General features: G+C 38.1%; 1 protein-coding gene across 2 annotated transcripts in view; it reads right to left on the reverse strand.

Moving 5' to 3' along the window:
- The window catches only part of LOC121506874 (voltage-dependent calcium channel subunit alpha-2/delta-2-like), a 73,804-nt gene that overhangs the window by 23,051 nt on the left and 32,471 nt on the right, over nt 1-18,282 (reverse strand). Inside the window, exons 10-22 of one of the 2 annotated variants that reach the window (XM_041782849.1) lie at nt 14,233-14,332; nt 13,952-14,113; nt 13,734-13,844; nt 12,394-12,472; nt 9,487-9,536; nt 9,209-9,298; nt 9,015-9,080; nt 5,415-5,489; nt 5,244-5,318; nt 5,007-5,078; nt 4,801-4,872; nt 278-339; nt 79-155 (exon numbers count right to left, since the gene is read on the reverse strand). In XM_041782849.1, the coding sequence (XP_041638783.1) occupies nt 79-155; nt 278-339; nt 4,801-4,872; nt 5,007-5,078; nt 5,244-5,318; nt 5,415-5,489; nt 9,015-9,080; nt 9,209-9,298; nt 9,487-9,536; nt 12,394-12,472; nt 13,734-13,844; nt 13,952-14,113; nt 14,233-14,332 (1,091 nt within the window). Of the gene's footprint in view, nt 1-78; nt 156-277; nt 340-4,800; nt 4,873-5,006; nt 5,079-5,243; nt 5,319-5,414; nt 5,490-9,002; nt 9,081-9,208; nt 9,299-9,486; nt 9,537-12,393; nt 12,473-13,733; nt 13,845-13,951; nt 14,114-14,232; nt 14,333-18,282 lie in introns of both variants that reach the window. The other variant, XM_041782847.1, reaches the window with a different exon arrangement.

Raw genomic sequence — 18,282 nt, forward strand, 5'->3', positions numbered from 1 at the left:
AAGTTAGTATTTGAATCTCATCTTTGTGTAGCATGCTGATCAAAGAGAATCTTTAATGCACTGCCTCTTTGTACTCACACTGGAGCTGCAGCATCACGTCACTCAAGTCTGCCTGGATGAAATATTCATTGTAGGGGGGTAATACCAGACCCAGACTACAGGGGGCAGCATCCAAACAGAGACATAAGTCAATAAAGAATGAATCCATCTGTGTGTGCAGTCCTCATTAACCCCTCTCTGTTTAACATTTCTTATTTATGACATTATAACAGCTCACCTGTAATCTGTACCGTTGACTGGAGTCCAGGTGTAACCTCTAAACACCTCATCGATGTATTGCTGCAGCAAACGAGAAGTTTGAGCACACATCAATTTACTTGTTCATTTTTAAACCTACAACATAAAATAGTGTTCATTTTCAAATGCAAATATCAGAATCTTTCAACAAAAACTAGAGATAACTATAGCATTTTTTAGAGAGAAAATATTACAGGCAGTTTCAGCATTAGATATGCAACAGTCTGGGGCCTCGTGCTCCAAGGGGCCTCAAGATATAGCTGAATACATCTAATATTATTTTCAATGATTAATATATGTGTTTTGAATGTAAATGATGGATCAAGAGCGAGTAAAAAAACATCAAATAAAGTTTTTCCCCAAAAGTCCTTAGTGAGGACCCATTCAACAGAGGTCCAAGACCCTAAAAAAATCCTAAAATATCTTCAAATCCAGCAAATTATAGTTAGGTAGATCCAAGGCCGCCCATAAGGGGGATAAAAGGAAGAGCTTTCCAGGTCCCAGCCAAATGGAGGACCCATGGAGGTCAGTGAGATCATGGTCCATTGTAAAGTTAAGCTGTGATAAACCATATTTAATTGTTTTTTTTTTTTTTTAATAACAACCATTCTTATCAAAGCAAAAAATAATGTTAACCCTAAACCCCATCAAAAATGCAAACCCCTTTTCTTAAAATGGAGCATAAATGGTTTAAAGTGGCACAAATGGGTGAAAAAGGCGCATGAAGAAAGAGTCAACAGAAGCAAAATATCTGGTGAAAAGTTGCAAAATAGCTCAGAAATTGTTCAAACAGGCAGGAAAAAAGGTAAAAAGGGGTTACAAGAGGCAAAAACAAGCATAAAAAAGAGATAAATACGGTTAAACTTGGCAAAATATGCATTAAAAACTGGTGAAATAGGATTAAAGGGGGAAAAAATGAGTCAACAGAGGAAAAAATGGGTCAAAAGTGACAAAAACGGCAGAAAAAGTGGTGATAAAGGATTAAAAAGTGGAAAAAATATGTTTACAGTGCAAAATTGGATATAAAGTGTGCAAAATTGAAGAAAAATGGCCACATCTGTGGGCCTGGGTAGATCTGTATAGACATACTGAAACAGTGATCTGGAGGATTACGGCATGCTAAACTGCATGAATTAAATAAAAATCCATGAGAAAACTGCCCCAATAGTGAGCATATGTTCTATATTTTTATATTACTGAACTAGAAGAGTGTTAAAATATTTTAATGTGGTGAGTTACAGTACTCAAACAAGAAGTTAAAACATTTCGACAATCAAAAATAAACAACAAGACTAGGTTAAAACCTAGTATATGGCTAACCGCAACTATCTGGAGTGCCTGTTGAAATGCCTGACTGAAATGTGTGTTCTGGCAGTGATTTTGTCATGATTGTTAGTAGTTTATTATTTTTAGCCAAAGGTATAGTAAGTGGTTACTGAAATGTAAAAAACTACATGTTGCTCTCTCTCTCTGTCTGTCTCCTTCTGTATGTTTGGAGATGAAACCTGAGCAGCGCCATCCATTTCTTTGTCATACAGAAATGTGGCCCAGTTCTGGTTAAACAGAGGCCATGCTAAAGCTGTATCTGAGTATTTACAGCGGTGGAGGCAGCCATTAGAGGGCTTTCAGTGCAAGTAAACCCCGTCAATAGCGCAACCCTGTATGTATGGCTCTAGTTAACACAGTGGAGGCAGCCATCGTTACCAGCATTCAGTACAAGCAAACGCAACTCTGTATTATAAGGCTTATACATTAGCGTCACTAACTCAGTCAGTTACTTACTCAGTTACTTACTTACTTAGTTACTTACTCAGACACAGACATTGCCATGTGTAGGGCTGACCTCAGCGGTCAGCCAAAAATAAGATTAATAAAACATGTATCCCGCAGACATTGAACATACCACCTTGCAATTAAACAATCAAACAAAAAATCATTAACCAATATGTAATTAAAACTATAAAGGATGACTGACCCACATGCAACCAGCTGCACATGTGGTCACATACACACGAGTAGACACACAGAGTATCTGTTTGCAAGACTGGGACATGGGTATGAGTGTTCTCAAAAATATGATGAGATCTCAGACCGAAGAGAGATTTTAAATAAACTCAAATAAAGTGAGAAACAATAATATGACTATTCCATAAAACATGTACTTAAAAATAAATGTAATGTGACAGGAAGTCTCTGCTTCATACAGGTTATGATTCTCAGGCTGCACATTACTGTCAGTCTGACAAATTAGCCAGACAGCTTTTTACAGGGATTTGGAAAAAAAAAAATCCACTTTATTCAACCTGGGGTGTGTGCTGTCTTGAGGATAATAGAGCCAGGAGGCACAGAAAAGATATTAATAAAAGTGTGACGATTTTGCATCAATTTTATACTGGCTGGGGACGCAGATTATGAGTTTAAGAGCAGACAGATTTGGGAATTGAGAGTGCAGATTAACACACACTTCATTTTTGCCTGGGCTATGGGGAGCTAAAAAGTGCATTTCTGAGCAAGTGCATTAAATATTGTATTTAGGTAGAACTTAAAGCATGTGTGATAGATCAGGTGTAGCATCTGTAAAATGCCTCTGATACAATTGTTTATGGGAACCAACTGCATGGTCTCTGAGACTTCATAGAGGCGGGAAGGAGAATTGACACACACCTGGTCATGCACTAGATGTCCTTGCATATTAGCAAGAGCATGGGAGAAACAACAATGTCTACAGAGTAAAGGCCATTGCACACTGGGTCAGTTTATTTCGTCCGAATTTTTCGCACGTTAAAAAATAAAAATTGAGCTCATGTTGTTCTCATGACAACTGCACACTCAAGCTGAAATTTTTTGTCCGTCATATCTTTTTTCGGAACAGGCTCGATTTTATGCGAAATTTCGCATCAGTTCAAGTCATTTAAATGGGTGACTGATGATTCAAAACAGTGCCCGCTGCGTCCTCCTTGCTTGCTCACACCTGCCGGTACCCTCTCCTCTTTCTCTCTCTCTCTCATACTGAAACCTCACTTCAAACACCAAAGTTTGCTCATTTATTATGTGGACATCAACCATGGACATATAACAGATAGATGGGTGATAGATGGTTCAGTTCAGCGCCTGTTGCTTATTCTCTCTCGCTCTCTCACCCCCGCCCAACTCCTCCCTCTCTCACATCGAAACCTCACTTCAAAGACCGTAGTTTGCCTGTGTATTATGTGGATATCAGCCATGGAAATATAACAGATAAAGGCATAAGTTGTAACCTGCTCACAGGTCATAACAGAGCCTGAATTATAAAGTTGCTCTCCATTTTTCCAACTTGGATCAGCGCTATGATGCATGAAGCTCTCTCTCAGGATGGATCCAGCAGGATTTTAAAGGAGTGACAGAGCCACAGGCTCACAGTACGAAACAATTTGGCACATTCTATGAATTTTCACAGTGAAGGCAATAAAAACACATTGGACCCAGTGTGCAAGGTCCGAATGTGTGAAGTTTTTTTTGGATTAAGGATTTTTTTTTTCAAGGAAAAAAAAAAAAGCATCCAAAAATAAGGGACCCAATGTGTAAAGACCTTAAGGGGTGGCTATAGCAAGCAAGCATGGCCAATGGTATCGTCTGGGAGGCTGGTAGGGTTGCAACGAGCCCCTGATCATGCTTTTTGGTTTTCTCCAGAGCCTGAAAACTGCCGGTGGTCTCCCAGCATATGACCAGTGCTGAAAAGACCAGTACATAAAAGATGTCGTCAAGCATGACCTTGGCTGCAAACGTGTCCACCAGAGCTTGATTCTTGCCAATCCCCAACCCCACACCTTTCGGAGTGAAGGCATAGCTAGCTAGCAAAACTGCGGACTTTAATTTTGAAACTTGTAGAAGTGATAATTTTGTCGACTAAAACTATGTCAAAAAAATGTTCATTGACAGCCTTTTTTTCCATGACAAAAATTAGACTAAGACTAACAAAAATAGATCTTTGATGACTAAAACTAACAAAAACTAAGTTTAGTTTTCATCAAGATGACTAAAACTAGACTAACATGTAATGTAGTTTTTGTCGGACATTCAAAATCCAGGAAAATTTCTCCACTGTGGGTAAATCTGTCAAAAACAGTGCAGCTGTAGCTATTCTGTCTCTCAGCTGAAGAAACCAGGGACCCCGGATTAGACAGGGTGCAGAGAACACACCACCATGACTTTGTACCAGATTTAGGCAAGAAAATAAATGATTGGACTAAAAGTGAAGATTAGAATTTGAGGACTTTTTATGGACTAAAACTAGACTAAAATGTTTTGAGTTTTCGTTGACTAAAACCAGACTAAAATTAAAAAGGGTAGAAATGACTAAAACTAAAAAATGCGTTTCAGTTAAAGACCAAAACTAAGATGAAAATTAAAAATAGCTGCCAGTGTTATTTAAAAGTTGTGACATACTTGTTGAGTGCACATTAGTGGACTCTAAAGGTGAAGATGTGAAACATGTGAAGCTTTTAATCAAGATTATATACTTGCCTCATCAATGGACTTAATAAGAGTTTTGATCTGCATTTCACCTGGTCTTCCATCAATCATTTGTCGCCGGATCTGAAGATAAAAATATAAAATATGTTATTTTAAATAGTTTTTTCTTTTTTAACCAAATGGTGACAAGCAACATCAAGAAGAGGAAATGTCTGGAACCTCAAACTTTTCTGTTCCATTTGGTACTTAATGCTCACCTCCTCTTTATTACTGTCCTCCACTTCTGCATCCAGGAAGTCCAGCGTCACCGGCTCAGGGAGGTTCACCAGCTGACAGAAGTCCAGTGTAAAAGAATACATATTCACATTAAATGACAGGTAGAATACATGCAGAGATATTGAGCCTGGCAAAGGAACTAAGTATTGAGCCATATGCCTTTTTTGCTCGCCACACAGAAATATGTTTTTTTTTCTCAGATGAAATAGATACATCACCTTAGGCTGAAGATTTGGATGCAGAAGAAGATATCCATTTGGATCTATGGCAAATATGTATCCATTGGCTCCAAGCTGTTGGAAAAGAAGTCATGAATGAGTCTTAACTCTCCATCAACAGCATAAATGAAGAATAAATGACTAATAATGATGTTAATGTGATGTACATACATTGTATCGAGGTGTTAGTCGCTTTATCTCGTCAAGATGCACATCAACTCCCATGACACCTAATATCAGCTGATTCTGGATCCACAAAGGCAAAAATAAGGTTATTTGTGTTTTTGTTTAGCACTGAAAGAAGATAATTGCTCTGTGGTCAGTGTAAGGATACAGCAGCAGGTTGAGGGCGCACTCATACCAGACAATCCGTACCGTGCCCGGCAGGTTTGCCCCCCAAGTCCAGTTTGTTTGACTAGTGATTGCTTCATATAGCTCTCAGGCAAAATGTAGATTAAAGAGGTGGGCTTTAGCACGGTATGGTTGTCCTCACACGCAGACAAGCACAAGTGTGCAACATGGATTTGTGGGGTAATTGATATGACTGTTCAATATGATCATAAGTTTAAACAATGGTAGAGTATTAGTGACCAAAATGACTCAAAATAAGCCACAGCCAGAAAAACTGCAGTCATGATCTCTGTGTTATTCTCTACCGTGACAATTAGATAGAACTTCTTGTACAAGCCATGCGTTTGTCCTATTACCACATGATGAAGTAGATACAAGAAATAACTGTACTCAGGTCAGGCTAGAGCCAGCATGGGAGTGGGGGTGGTGGGGTACAATCATGCCACAACATGATACAAGGTAACTAGGCCTAGTCTTAGTGTGCCCTTATTTAGCACGTAGAAAACATACCCCACCAAAACACTTTGATTTTCTTGACAGTTTTGGTGCAGATGTCCCTAAAAGAGTTTTGTCTCCTATTTACTGTATTGTTCTCTGCTGTTCTATATAAAATATTTTCAATATGCTGAATTACTTCTTTTAGAGTAGGTTCATCACCATAGAATAAAAATGCAAAAGAGCAAAAAATCGGACCTTGTAAGTGCAACATTACTGCCATCCAGCCAAAACATCCTATCTCGTAAATTGCCACTTTTTAAAAAAAAAAAAAAAAAAGTTTTTTCAATTAATTTTAACACTGAATGGTAATAGTCAGCATCGTTTGGTCACTTTTTATTGATTTTAAAAATTTTAAAACCCACCGGCTGATGTAAAAGATGACCAATGATACTGATTTAAGAAAGTAAATGAAGAGTTTTTGCCTGACGCAAGCAATAAGCACCAATTAAAGCATTAATATAGAAGATAACAAATATATCCTAACTGAATATATTGCAGAAAAAAAAGTGGATTTCATTGGGCATTTTGGCAATTTCAGCTCATTAATGTTTCGCTCAGATGCTCAAACATGTTTTAGATATGCTTATGCTTATATTTTCATGTGAACCCTTCCAGGGTCTGATTTTAAGGTTTTTGCCTACTTGCCCTTCAAGTGCTTCCCAAATCTACTTGCACATCTAAATTCCTACTTGCCCTGTCTAGTAGGTATTTTTTCTGGCTATCAAGTGCATACATTTTGTTCACAACATACTTAGAACTAAAATCCATTGCCTGTCAACTGTGAAACCACACCAGGTTGTTTTCAGAAGAAATTCAAACTCAAGAATTTCATATTTACAATACTAATAAGGTAATAACACAAACTCGAAATATTTTTTTGTAACTGATGACACCAACTATTCTCAGAGGAAAATGAGGTCAGCAAAACACTGACACTAGAGAGGTGCCGGGGTCTGCTACATATGCACCAAGTATAAAATGGTGCTTTTCTTCTGTTTTTATTTGGTTTATTCATCATGAAACTGAAGAAATTTTGCAGATACATGAAAATCAACCAATTAGGATTTTTCTTGTTTTATTAAAAATGTCTTCCCCAAAACTACATAGTGCCCCTTTAAAGTGCTATTTCACAGTTCCACCCTGTAACTGTAATAGTTAGACCAGTGGTACTCAACATTATTCTACCAAAGAGCCACATTGTCTAAAAAATACTTTAGCGAGAGCCATAATACAAACCAGGAATGTAAGGTAGATAATAGATCAGTTCATCTGTAATTGAAATTAAATAAAACAGTGGATTGGTGGATAATTATGAGGTTAAACAAATGTCTGTATAGAGTCAGAAGAACCAATCTGTCACTGATAATGAGCATATATTTATTTTATTTATCACTGACATCAGACTAAAACCTTGTATCTCAATTTTACATGATTTTAATTTGTTTTTATAAATCATATTTATATATATCGTTTTTATACATTATAAATTTTTCATTCCCTGAAAAGTGGTCATTTTGGAGATACCAGTCTTTGGCCCAACACCAGCATTATGAAAGTTCCACCTGGCCTAAAGATTTTTTAAGATATTAGAATGAGCTGAGTTTGAGCTCTGAGATGCTTTTCAAAGAAAATGATGAATGATGGTTGGCTATTTGGGCATTTATATCTCACACTGGGGCATTTACTGGAGTTCTGTGGCTTTATTAACATAAAAGAGATGCTTTCTCATTTTTTTTCCACTCATTATTAATCCTTTAGTAAAAGGGGGAGGGGCCTCATATTGGTCTTTGCCCTGGGCCTCCAAATGACTAAAACCAGCCCTGACTCACACCTGCAGCTCTCCAGACACATCGTTTCACTCTGCCTCATTTTGGAGCTTTGGTTGTATCTTTCTGCTCTTTTGACAATATTTATGATCATTAGCGCATTAAAGATCAAACAAAACACCCACGTATATTACATTATCTCCACATGTAATCCGTGTGAGTTATGCTTATTGATGACGCGCATCGGCACAATTGTCATAAGACCTAGGTGTGAGAGAGCATTGGCAAGATGTGGCTGGAGAAAAAGTTAAAACGAGGAAATGGGAAGCTTCAGATTAAACATGACAGCACACCTCAGTGAATGATCAAAAAAAGAGACGCACCACTGGTGGACTTCCTCTGCTCTCTTCTCTTACACACGCTCTTCCATCGAGCGCATGATCCAACGGTAATAAAATAAGGATTTAAAATAATAAACGTTTAAATTTGGAAGTTAAAACCTGTCTTCTTTATGTGGGTAACAGATTTATTGATGTGACCTTCCATGAATCTTTACTGATGACAGTGTTTACCTTCAAAAAGGTTTTTAGTTAAAGTTCGTGCAGCTGCAGCTTCGTGCAAGTGCTTACAAGTTTTGTTTGCCCGTCGGCTTTTTGAAGTTGCCCCTGGCATTCGGGCAACCGTTAATGTCAGACCCTGCCTTCTCTCTCTAATGGTCAGCCCTGTCATCAGGTAGGGGAAGAAAGACAGTCCTGACAACAAAAAAGACCCTTTGCTGAGTACCAGGAGGGAGAAAAGAATAAAATTCAAGGAGAATCAACAGAAATAGACTTTGTTTAGTCTAAAAGGTTTCAAAGAAATAATATCTAAATGAACAATAGAGTAGAGTCCTACAAACGTTTATGAATCAGGTCCTACTAATGCCTCCACTCATTTTGAACAATGAAGGAGTGGGGGAGGAAGGGAAGTGGTGCACTGAGGGACAGTGGGGTCATAGCAAAAGAAATTCTTTGTTTTGGTCTGACACACAGGCGCTAAACATGACCTTTAATGTTACATCTCTGGAAGTCACACACTGTACCTTTAAAAGACAGTTTCAAATTGATCATGACAGGAAACATAATTACAATTTAAATATAATTACCAGATTTGTTACCTGTGAGTTTCCATCCATGGTGAGATTGAATACAGGTAAAGTTCCAGTTACTACCATGCCAAGGCCCTACAGAGTCAAAGACAAACCACATAAATTATAATTAATAGATAATGTTATTAACTTAGTGTTTTTTGTAAGTTCAGTTCATCAACTTTATTTTCTCATATCCAACCAACAGGGCCATGCAGTCTCACCAAAGCATCCTGATACACATTGGTCCATTGAACCTGCTTGGCATCACTGCCTGCCAGAACCATGGGGCGTCCCAGCACATCGAGATACTCCTGAAAAAATAAGAGAGTTACTTTACTGGCAGCAGCTTTCAAAACAACCCCAAACGTCCAGCAGCTGGGGGAGAGGGTAGGCAAACACGTGGAGGGAGACATTTCTACACAGAGCACATGAGCACCACAAGGAGAATTAGAAACAGCAAACGGGGATCAGCTGTGTCGGAGGCACTAGACAAACCCACCTGGGTGTTAATCCTTATAGCACAGAGGGAACGGATCTCAAAATAGTAACCTGGCAAGGGACAGAGAAAAAGGCAAAGAGAGAGAGAAAGGGAGCATGTGTGAGAAATGCTTCAAGAAAAAACACACAGAACTGGTGCTGAAAAATATTCCAGATTTTACTCGATGTTAGTAGACAGATGAGTCAGCAACGTAACTCCTACAGAGAAGGAAGCTTAAGAGGAAATCTGAGGATCACCTGAGACCTAAGGGGAACCTAATATCAGAAATAGTATCATAGAAAAGTGTTTATCATTATTATTTTTTTTTTTATTGTAAGATAGACTTTACAAATTATTCATTTTGACATGCAACCCATAACAGTAATCATTGTTAATCTAACTATTTAGAAATTTACAATTCAACCTTCTTATGATGTGGTTTGATTTTTGACAAAGAAAAGGTCTGCTTAAGGAGCCTCAACTATCATGTTTTCTAAAAAAAAAATAGCCTCAAGATATTAGATCACTGTTTTAAACACTAATAAATTAACCTGACATGCCAGATGGATTTGTTTCACACATCCATTTGGAAATCCTCTCATACACAGCGTTTGGGAAAGGGCAGAGCCTTTGAAAAAAAGCTCGGAGCAACAAAACATGTGACGTAGCCACTACCAAGAAGTAAACTCCATACAGAACTGCATAACGCAAACCATGGCAAATGTAGACATGTCAGTGCATGACTTTTGTCGTTTTTTGAAAAGACAACAACTCAATGCTGTTCTTTGTTCTTATTTTAACGAAGAAATGTCGTCAATTTCTGATAAAATTGGTGCTTTAGCAGCATCCACGCTAATGTCTCCCGCCATATCTGCATCAGCCTCTTCTCGCTGCTTGCTTACGTCATGATTTCGCTGTGCCCACATGTACCTCATCGCTGATTGGTCCTGTCACTTTCTAACTGGGCCTTAACGGTTCAGATGGGAGCTTTGCAAGATGGATTCGCCAGTGAGAAACATGGAAACAGGCGTATCCATCTGCCTGCAAGGTAACTAATAAATAGGAAATCGAGAAATTGAAGAGGTGGAACCTGCATTTTTTATTTAAAGAGGAATAAGATGAAGAAGAATTTTACAAATCTGAAATCATAAGAATGACTGAACATAAACTGATTTTTGAATGACTTCTGCTGTTATTGTTGAAAGGCAATACTTTCTATGTACACTGGAATCCAGGGGTTATGGTTTTATAAGGCACTTTATTAACCAGGCCCAGATTTCAATGGCCAGTACCAAAGAATGTGTGATTCATGTATTTCATAAAATCACATCATTCACAATGGGCTGTATGTGTCATCATAAGATGTGAAGCTCACTCACTTGAGGCACATTTGGGACAACCTGCATTTTATACAGACACATCATTTAACACATGTAATCAGGGCAACATTTTATTTTTCTTGTCAACTCATTGAAGGCTTCTCTCATTCCAAAAAACTCTCGTTCTTTAGTTTAGATTGAACATTTCTTTTCAGAATGATGAGAAAAACAGCAACGTTTGCACACCCTTTCTGAGTGGCACTGAGTCACCGCTTTGAGTCCTGCTCAAACACAAAGCCTCTTTGCAAAGAAGAGTTCTCTTGGAAAGATCAATGTCATCTCCCTGCAGAGCTCCAATCTGATCAGCTCGAGCCAAACTGACCTCTGTGTGAATAAACAGAGCTGTCAGAGCAGCAGCACCGGTCTCCTCATAGCCCCATTAGCTGGATCAGTGCACTGTGCTGTACATTAGTCCCAGTGATTTATTCATTCGCTCTTTTGTCTAAGCACTGATTAAAAAAATACACAGCAGATGACCGCTCTAAAGTATGGGCTGAGTGCGTCTAATATTGCTATAAAAGACTTTCAGCTGAGCTAAAAATAAACACGCACAGTACACTTTAGGTGCTTTGTTCGTGGCAGGGGAGAGCAGCCATTCTCATCAAAATGCTTTAAGTCAAAGTCATAACAATGATCCTGTTTTGACAGGGCAAAAAAGTAAGAGCTCAGATTGCAGAATTTTGTGTCAACCTGTCAAAATCTTTTATATACAGTGCTTTACAAATTTATCAGACCATCTGTCATATTTGTCTCAGAGATCATCCACCATCATGAAGTGCTTTAATGCGGACTCTTTCAGTTTCAGTGAGCTCTCCACATTTTACCATTTTGAACAGGAATGAGGAATTTCAAACTGAATTCACCTTTTAATGCCCAAATTTGAGCCGGCTCACTGGGCTTCTCTGAGAAGTCAAAAATTATTAAAGCATAACATTCAACCACTAAAACTAATTTTTCTGTTCATGAATGCAAGTAAATAACTATAATTTGACATATTAATCAAGAAATACTAATAACGTGCTTTATTATTTTTTCATTTTTTTTGTAAACAGTAAATTTGAAAATTCATGGATAACAATAATAATTATATTTTAGCATAAAAAATATGATTTTGGTTAAAGAGCTTCTACATATTGGTGTATTAACCATTGCAGAAACATAAAAAATGTTTTTGGTAATTACCAATGCTGTTAATTTAGGGAAGCTGTGGCATAAACCTTATTTTGGGTGGTGGTCCAATAAATTTGTTAAGCACTGTAATAATTTGAAATAAAAGGGAATTGTTATATTTGCACTACATTTGTTGATCATTGCTACTTGGCAATGATTCATCACAGGTAACTAAATCATCATTTGCATCAATTCAGCATGAAATAAAAGGTTTCAGTTTGATTACAAGATTTGTATTAAGATAGAGGAATTAACAGTCAAACAACACTATGAAATAATTTATTGTGAAAGTGTGTGTGAAGAAAAACTATCAGCAACACAATAAAAATTGAAATAGCAACAATGAAAGGTGCAATCAGCACACAGTTGTTCAGCTCACCTTTATTCGTACATGCGATCCACTGCAGTGGTGTGACATCATAGTTGTGTTGACCCACAGAAAAGGTAAAAACTCGAACCTTTGGAGAAATAAACATAAGTTAAGACAACACATTGCACCTTTCTGACAATTTCATGTAACTCTAAAGCAAAATTGACACCATACAAAACAAATTATTTGTGTTTGCACTGTTTCAAAATAACCAACCCATACTGTTCTACTCTTTTGCATCCTTCTGCTGGGATACTAAGTGTATCTATCTGACCCTACAGAGTAGAGCTAGACTCACTGCAGTCTGTTGATTTGTTGAAAGAATCCTCACTTCAGTCAGGACCACTTTGTCGAGAAAAACACGATTTGCGGCTATAAATTTTCCTCTTCAGTAGAAGTTTTTAGTCACACCTATTGCTGTAATTTGTATTTTGTGGTGTGGCTGTTCTGGGATTCCCCGCTCTTCCCCAAGCCTACATCGACAGCATCAAGCAGAAAAAGCGCATGCTCCTGCCTGTCTTGTGCTTACAAGGCAACCCCGAAGCAGGGAGAGAAGCAGCAAAAAAAAACAAAACCAAGAGCAGAGCAGGGATCAATGACGACAGAACGACACTGATTAAGCCAGGATCAGAATAAAGGAGGAGCTGGGGTGGAGGAAGGTTACAAAGCAGCTTGCAGAGGGAGCAGCAAAGTTGAGCTAGGGCAGACCAGTTTAAATGTGGCAGCACTTAGAGTGAATCAGCTCACTGTCAGCTGCATGAGATCAGCTGATCTCAATTATATGGCAGTGCTTGAATCCGTTGCCTGCCTGAACAAACACTATATACTCTATTTTGCAATTACAATAATGAACAAAATCAAAACACAGCATGTTTTTACTAACCTAACAACCTTCTCCCTCATTTCTGCTATTTAGCAAGTAAACCTTGTGGGGCACTGGTTAGACTGAAATAACAACTCAACTCAAGACAGCAAGTTAGCAGTAGTGAACAAGACCGTTAAAAGAGCCACGTGAACTACAGAAGCCAGCTCCATTTTGAGAACTGGACTCCTTTTTTTCATTTTTTTCTGTTGTTTAATAGACATAAAAAGCTAAAACTGTACCAAATGAAGAGATGTTTGGGAACTGAAAGACCAGGATTTATTACTAAGCTGAGCTAAATGATCAAGATCTCTAAAAAGGGTCAGAAGTCCTATCACTGTGAGTGAGGAAGGAGTGATACTGGCTGTGAAAACACAAGCAAGATAAGGGTTTACAAAACCAAACCATGCCAAACTATACTAAACCCAAACCAGTGGAAACACACCATAGGATATCCACTACTGTGAGAAGATCAGTAGAAACCAACCGTTTTGTTAGGCCAGTTGTATTGCATGAAGACATCCTGAGCTCGGTCCTCCCCTCCATCAGTGAACAACATGATTATTTTATTACAGTTAGCCCGAGGGACATTTGTCTTCTGTAAAACACATTCAAAGTGAGATGAATAAGAATGAAGAAAAGGGCTGGTCAATACAGCTTAACTGTGTGTAATCCCCTGTAGATGTAAATCAATATGTGACTTACATTTAACAGCTGGTTGAAGGCAAAATGAAATCCAGACTTGTAGTCAGTGGTGCCTTTAGCCTGCATCTGCTGCACGGCGTCCTTGAAGATCTTTTTGTTGCGCACATTTGCCTGGACCAGATGTCTGAAACAGGGAACCACAGCCTCTGCCTTCTCGTTAAACTGAAACACAGCAGGAGATGTGGTTTAGACAGAGATAAGAGAAGACTTAAATTGAGGAAACATGCACAATAAACTCAAGAAAGATTGAAATGATAAAGAGTAAAAAATTAAATACTAACCCTAGCCACGTTTACGTAGTCATCATCAGACAAAGTGTCGAGCATTTCCATCACAGATGCTTTGATCAGTTTTAGTGTTAGTCCACTGACACTGCCACTCCTGAGAAAACACACAAGAGTGATTTCCTCTCAGCTCTGGTAAATACAGTAGCATCAGTAATTCAAACTGAGGTGTATATTAGCACGGCTGCATCTGTAATAAACATAGTAATGCTAAATAGGACAAATAACTTGCTGCGTTAGACATGTCTGTGCAAATGAGCTGTGGAGCTGTGCTGGTGTCCTTGCAAATAACAACAAAGGACAATCAGGAAATAATTTAAAAAAAAAAAAGGCTCAGTGCCTGAAATGCTACACACTAGATGATTTTCAATCGGCTCTCCATGAGAGATTTTTTGGTACACTTATAAATTCATTTGACACCTTTGCATTATTTGTATGATGAAAACAACACTGTCACTTCTTAATAAACACAGCATGATTAATCATACCAATTATAATGCCCTCTCTCTCCCTGTAAACACTTGACTTAACACAAGCTTCCTCCAGATGTTTAATCTCAGACACATGCTCCCCCCTCTGCAGTGACAAATGATTAGTGATCAATCTTTTTTTGGGGTAGTTGTAAATTTGTGTGAGTCATGCAGCAAAAATGCTAGCACAAAAAAACTATTTACCAGAAGATATATAAAAAAAGCATTTTAAACACTCTCTTAAGTCAGAAGTAAGAAACATAGAAATGTTAGAGACCAACGCAACAAACAAAGACTGAGGCCTTGCATGTGCTGTTGAAGCCCACAGTAATGTAGTTTCGGAGGAAATTTCTCAGACAAAGAACCATGAAAACAGAAGGACTCATCGTCCCAGGAGCCCTTGCAGCACTTCACACCGAGGTGTTAAAAGGACACTTCTCACTCCCTCTTTCGAGAATACAGAGGGGAAACCACAGGGGCCCTTATGACATGGCACAGGCTACAAAAGCCCTGATGACCCTGCACCACTTAAACTGAAGCTGTTGTTACACTGAGATTCCGCAATAAAGGCAAAAAGGAATGCCCATCTCTGTTCCGTAACGAGGATTCACACAAAGGTGTAACAGAGCCGTGTACGCACGAGCTTACACACACACACCAGCGTCCCATAATCAGATGGCAGCCGCTGCCCGTGCTGCTGCTTTCAATGAAACTCGAAACTGGATTTCTCGGTACAAAACTTTGTATTTTCTAAATGAAATATGAGGAAAATAACATGAACATTCATTTTGATCAATTAGATCCACTAGACTTTTTTTCCTCCATGTTTCTGAGTTGGAGGTCTGACTTTAAGTACTGTCACAGCGCACATATTAACATTGGAGGTTAGAAACTTCAGAGTACCGAGCTCACTTGAACACATCATGGAACTTTTCAGATGCTGCTGTGAGCAGAGATGTGTCTGCTCTCTCCTCTCCTGTACAGAGTGATCAGCTCTCTAACCTCGCAGTCTCTCCAGTTAATCCACATTATTCTTTGTTTTATCCCCACATTTTGCTTCTTTTGCTCCTACTGCACATTTGGTAGCAGTTTCCCCCACAGCAGAGGGAAGCCAGCCACAGACACATCACCACTGGACGCCACCACCTCCATGTTTAATGCAACTGTTCCCTGCTCATTTGCCCATGCAGGAACAGAGGATCATACCTCATTATCAATAACCACAATCTAGTATTACAAATCCCAACATAAATATACCATTAGACAATTGATACTACTATGATTATTCCTCATGTTAATCCTTAACTGTTCACTATGAATGCTTTAAAAGCAATGTTAGTGACCATCATGGTGATGTTTTATGTTAGCGAAAGAGTATTTATCAACAGTCTTATCCACCTCATTCAATACAGTAAAAGTTTAACCTTGTGCAGCATGCCAATGAAGTGTATTATCACCTCATTTAACAGCAAATTTCTGGAGAGTGCAGTCGCAACAACAGACTGCTGTACATGACCATGAGACTGAAAGCACACAGCAGAGCGAACACACTGCTCTCTGACTAACCACAACAAAAACTGTTCAGAATATGTTTACGCTTCAAGACATGGAGTTAGATAAGAAGACTGTCAGCGCCATTGTTTCTGTACATAAAAGTTGGAACCATAGTCGTAGCTTTTTAGCTTGGCCTTGCAAGATCATAGAGTGCAGGAGCTCAGCAGTGACTACAGACTTTTTCAGTGGCTCCAATTAAATTTCTGCATTCAGATCCTTCGCTGACATTTCAGAAAATCTTTTATCAATTGTTTTAATCCTGGAACAAAGCCAACCAGCTACCAAAATACATGAACCCTGTATGGAACTATGCATTCCTAAATCCACTGTAATTATTTTAATTCATTGCAGATGATACCCTTTGAGACTTTCCGTAGTATAGGCAATCAAAGTTTGAACTTATGAGTTAATTGTCCTTATCTTCCATTTTTATTGCATTTTGAAGTTCAACTGTTTTCCTTTAAAACTTCTGGTTCAGCTTCTGGTTTGGAAAAAAAACTGCTTTTTATTTTGAAAATAAAAGGAAGGAGCTTTGGGTTGATCTAAAATTATGACATGAGCTTAACTACAGAAAGAGGAACTTGTTATGGAGAAAGGGAATAGAATAACAAAAAGGTAAATGTATGATAACACTAGGTGCAGGTGATTTTTGACTTGTCTGTGAGTTTTAAAAAGTGAAATGAGACAGGCGCAGCTGTGTTTTTATTTAACATCACTGGCTGCAGAGACATGTTGCAGTGGCTTAACCATAGTATGCTTAAAGAGACATTTAAGTATGTGATTAGCCATTGATCTTAATCAATCACAATTAAGGCCCTATTGTAGTGTTTATATTGTTAACATCAACTGTCCACAGGCAGTATCAGTCCCCCTTAAGCTCTTCACCTGGCCCACAAAAGATTCAGAAAATGTGAGAAGGAAAAAATATGTTTTGATTTTAAGGGTGTCTCTTGTCTTTAAATCCATACAACTATCAAATCAACCCCAAAACAATCAAGATTGCAACAGTTTTATCAGGAATTACTTAATGTTTGATAATTTTTTTCCATAAATCCACCTGCCAGCTATAGTCAATGTGACACATGATAAACACATACTTATTAGTCCAGCCCTGATTAAATCTACGGTTTTCTGTGTCAACTTTTTACTTCAGGCTCTAAAGAGTGTTATTTTTGAGACAAACTAACAAACAAACAAACAAACAAACAAACAAAATGATTTCTCTCATTTGTTTTTTTTTTTTACCAATCAGGATGTAGCACATCAGCATCAAACCTAGTGATGGACAACATCAAATGTGTATCTAAAATGTTTTTATTTCCCATCGGTGATAGGGGCTTATCTCACCATTAATGGTTATAAATTACTTACATTTTGAAAAAACACACAAATACCAATAAGAAAACATGTTATTTGGACCAAAGTATCTATTCTATTTTAGTTCATTTGAAGGTCTGGCCCCCAAAGTGCCCCTCAAGATAAAACCTGAATTGAGTGTATTGTCATCAACAACAGCTGACAGCTGAAGTTTGTGAGAGCAGTAGTAATTTCGCCATAACAGCGGGAAGGACCAATCAGAGATGCTGCTGTGACACTCAGGGATTGTGGCTGTAATAGTTCTTCTACCTGAGATCACAAACTATGTTTTCTTAAAACAACACTGATATGAAAAAAACTTGTCTTCTAAAGGAGCACATACCATCATTTCATGCTCAGAAAGTGTGTTTTAAGTCTACTTTGGATGCTTGTGACATTATGGATTATAATCAAATCCACAATAGAGAATATTAATGGGAACACGCTGGTGGTTTTCATGGGAACTAGCTAGCCTGATTCACATGTTAGCTAATTTGATTTTTTTTGTTGTTGTTTTATTAAAATCTAAACTGTAAAGATGACAACATGCTGTTATACAGGAACTAGTTATTTGACACCTTTGATAAGAAGTTGTGACTTTTATGCTCTAATTCTTAGAGTGCATACTTAGCTAAGCGAACTAACCCTGCTAGCTTTAGCCTTGTCC

Source organism: Cheilinus undulatus, linkage group 3 (genome assembly GCF_018320785.1).
Source record: "Cheilinus undulatus linkage group 3, ASM1832078v1, whole genome shotgun sequence".
NCBI lineage: Eukaryota > Metazoa > Chordata > Actinopteri > Labriformes > Labridae > Cheilinus > Cheilinus undulatus.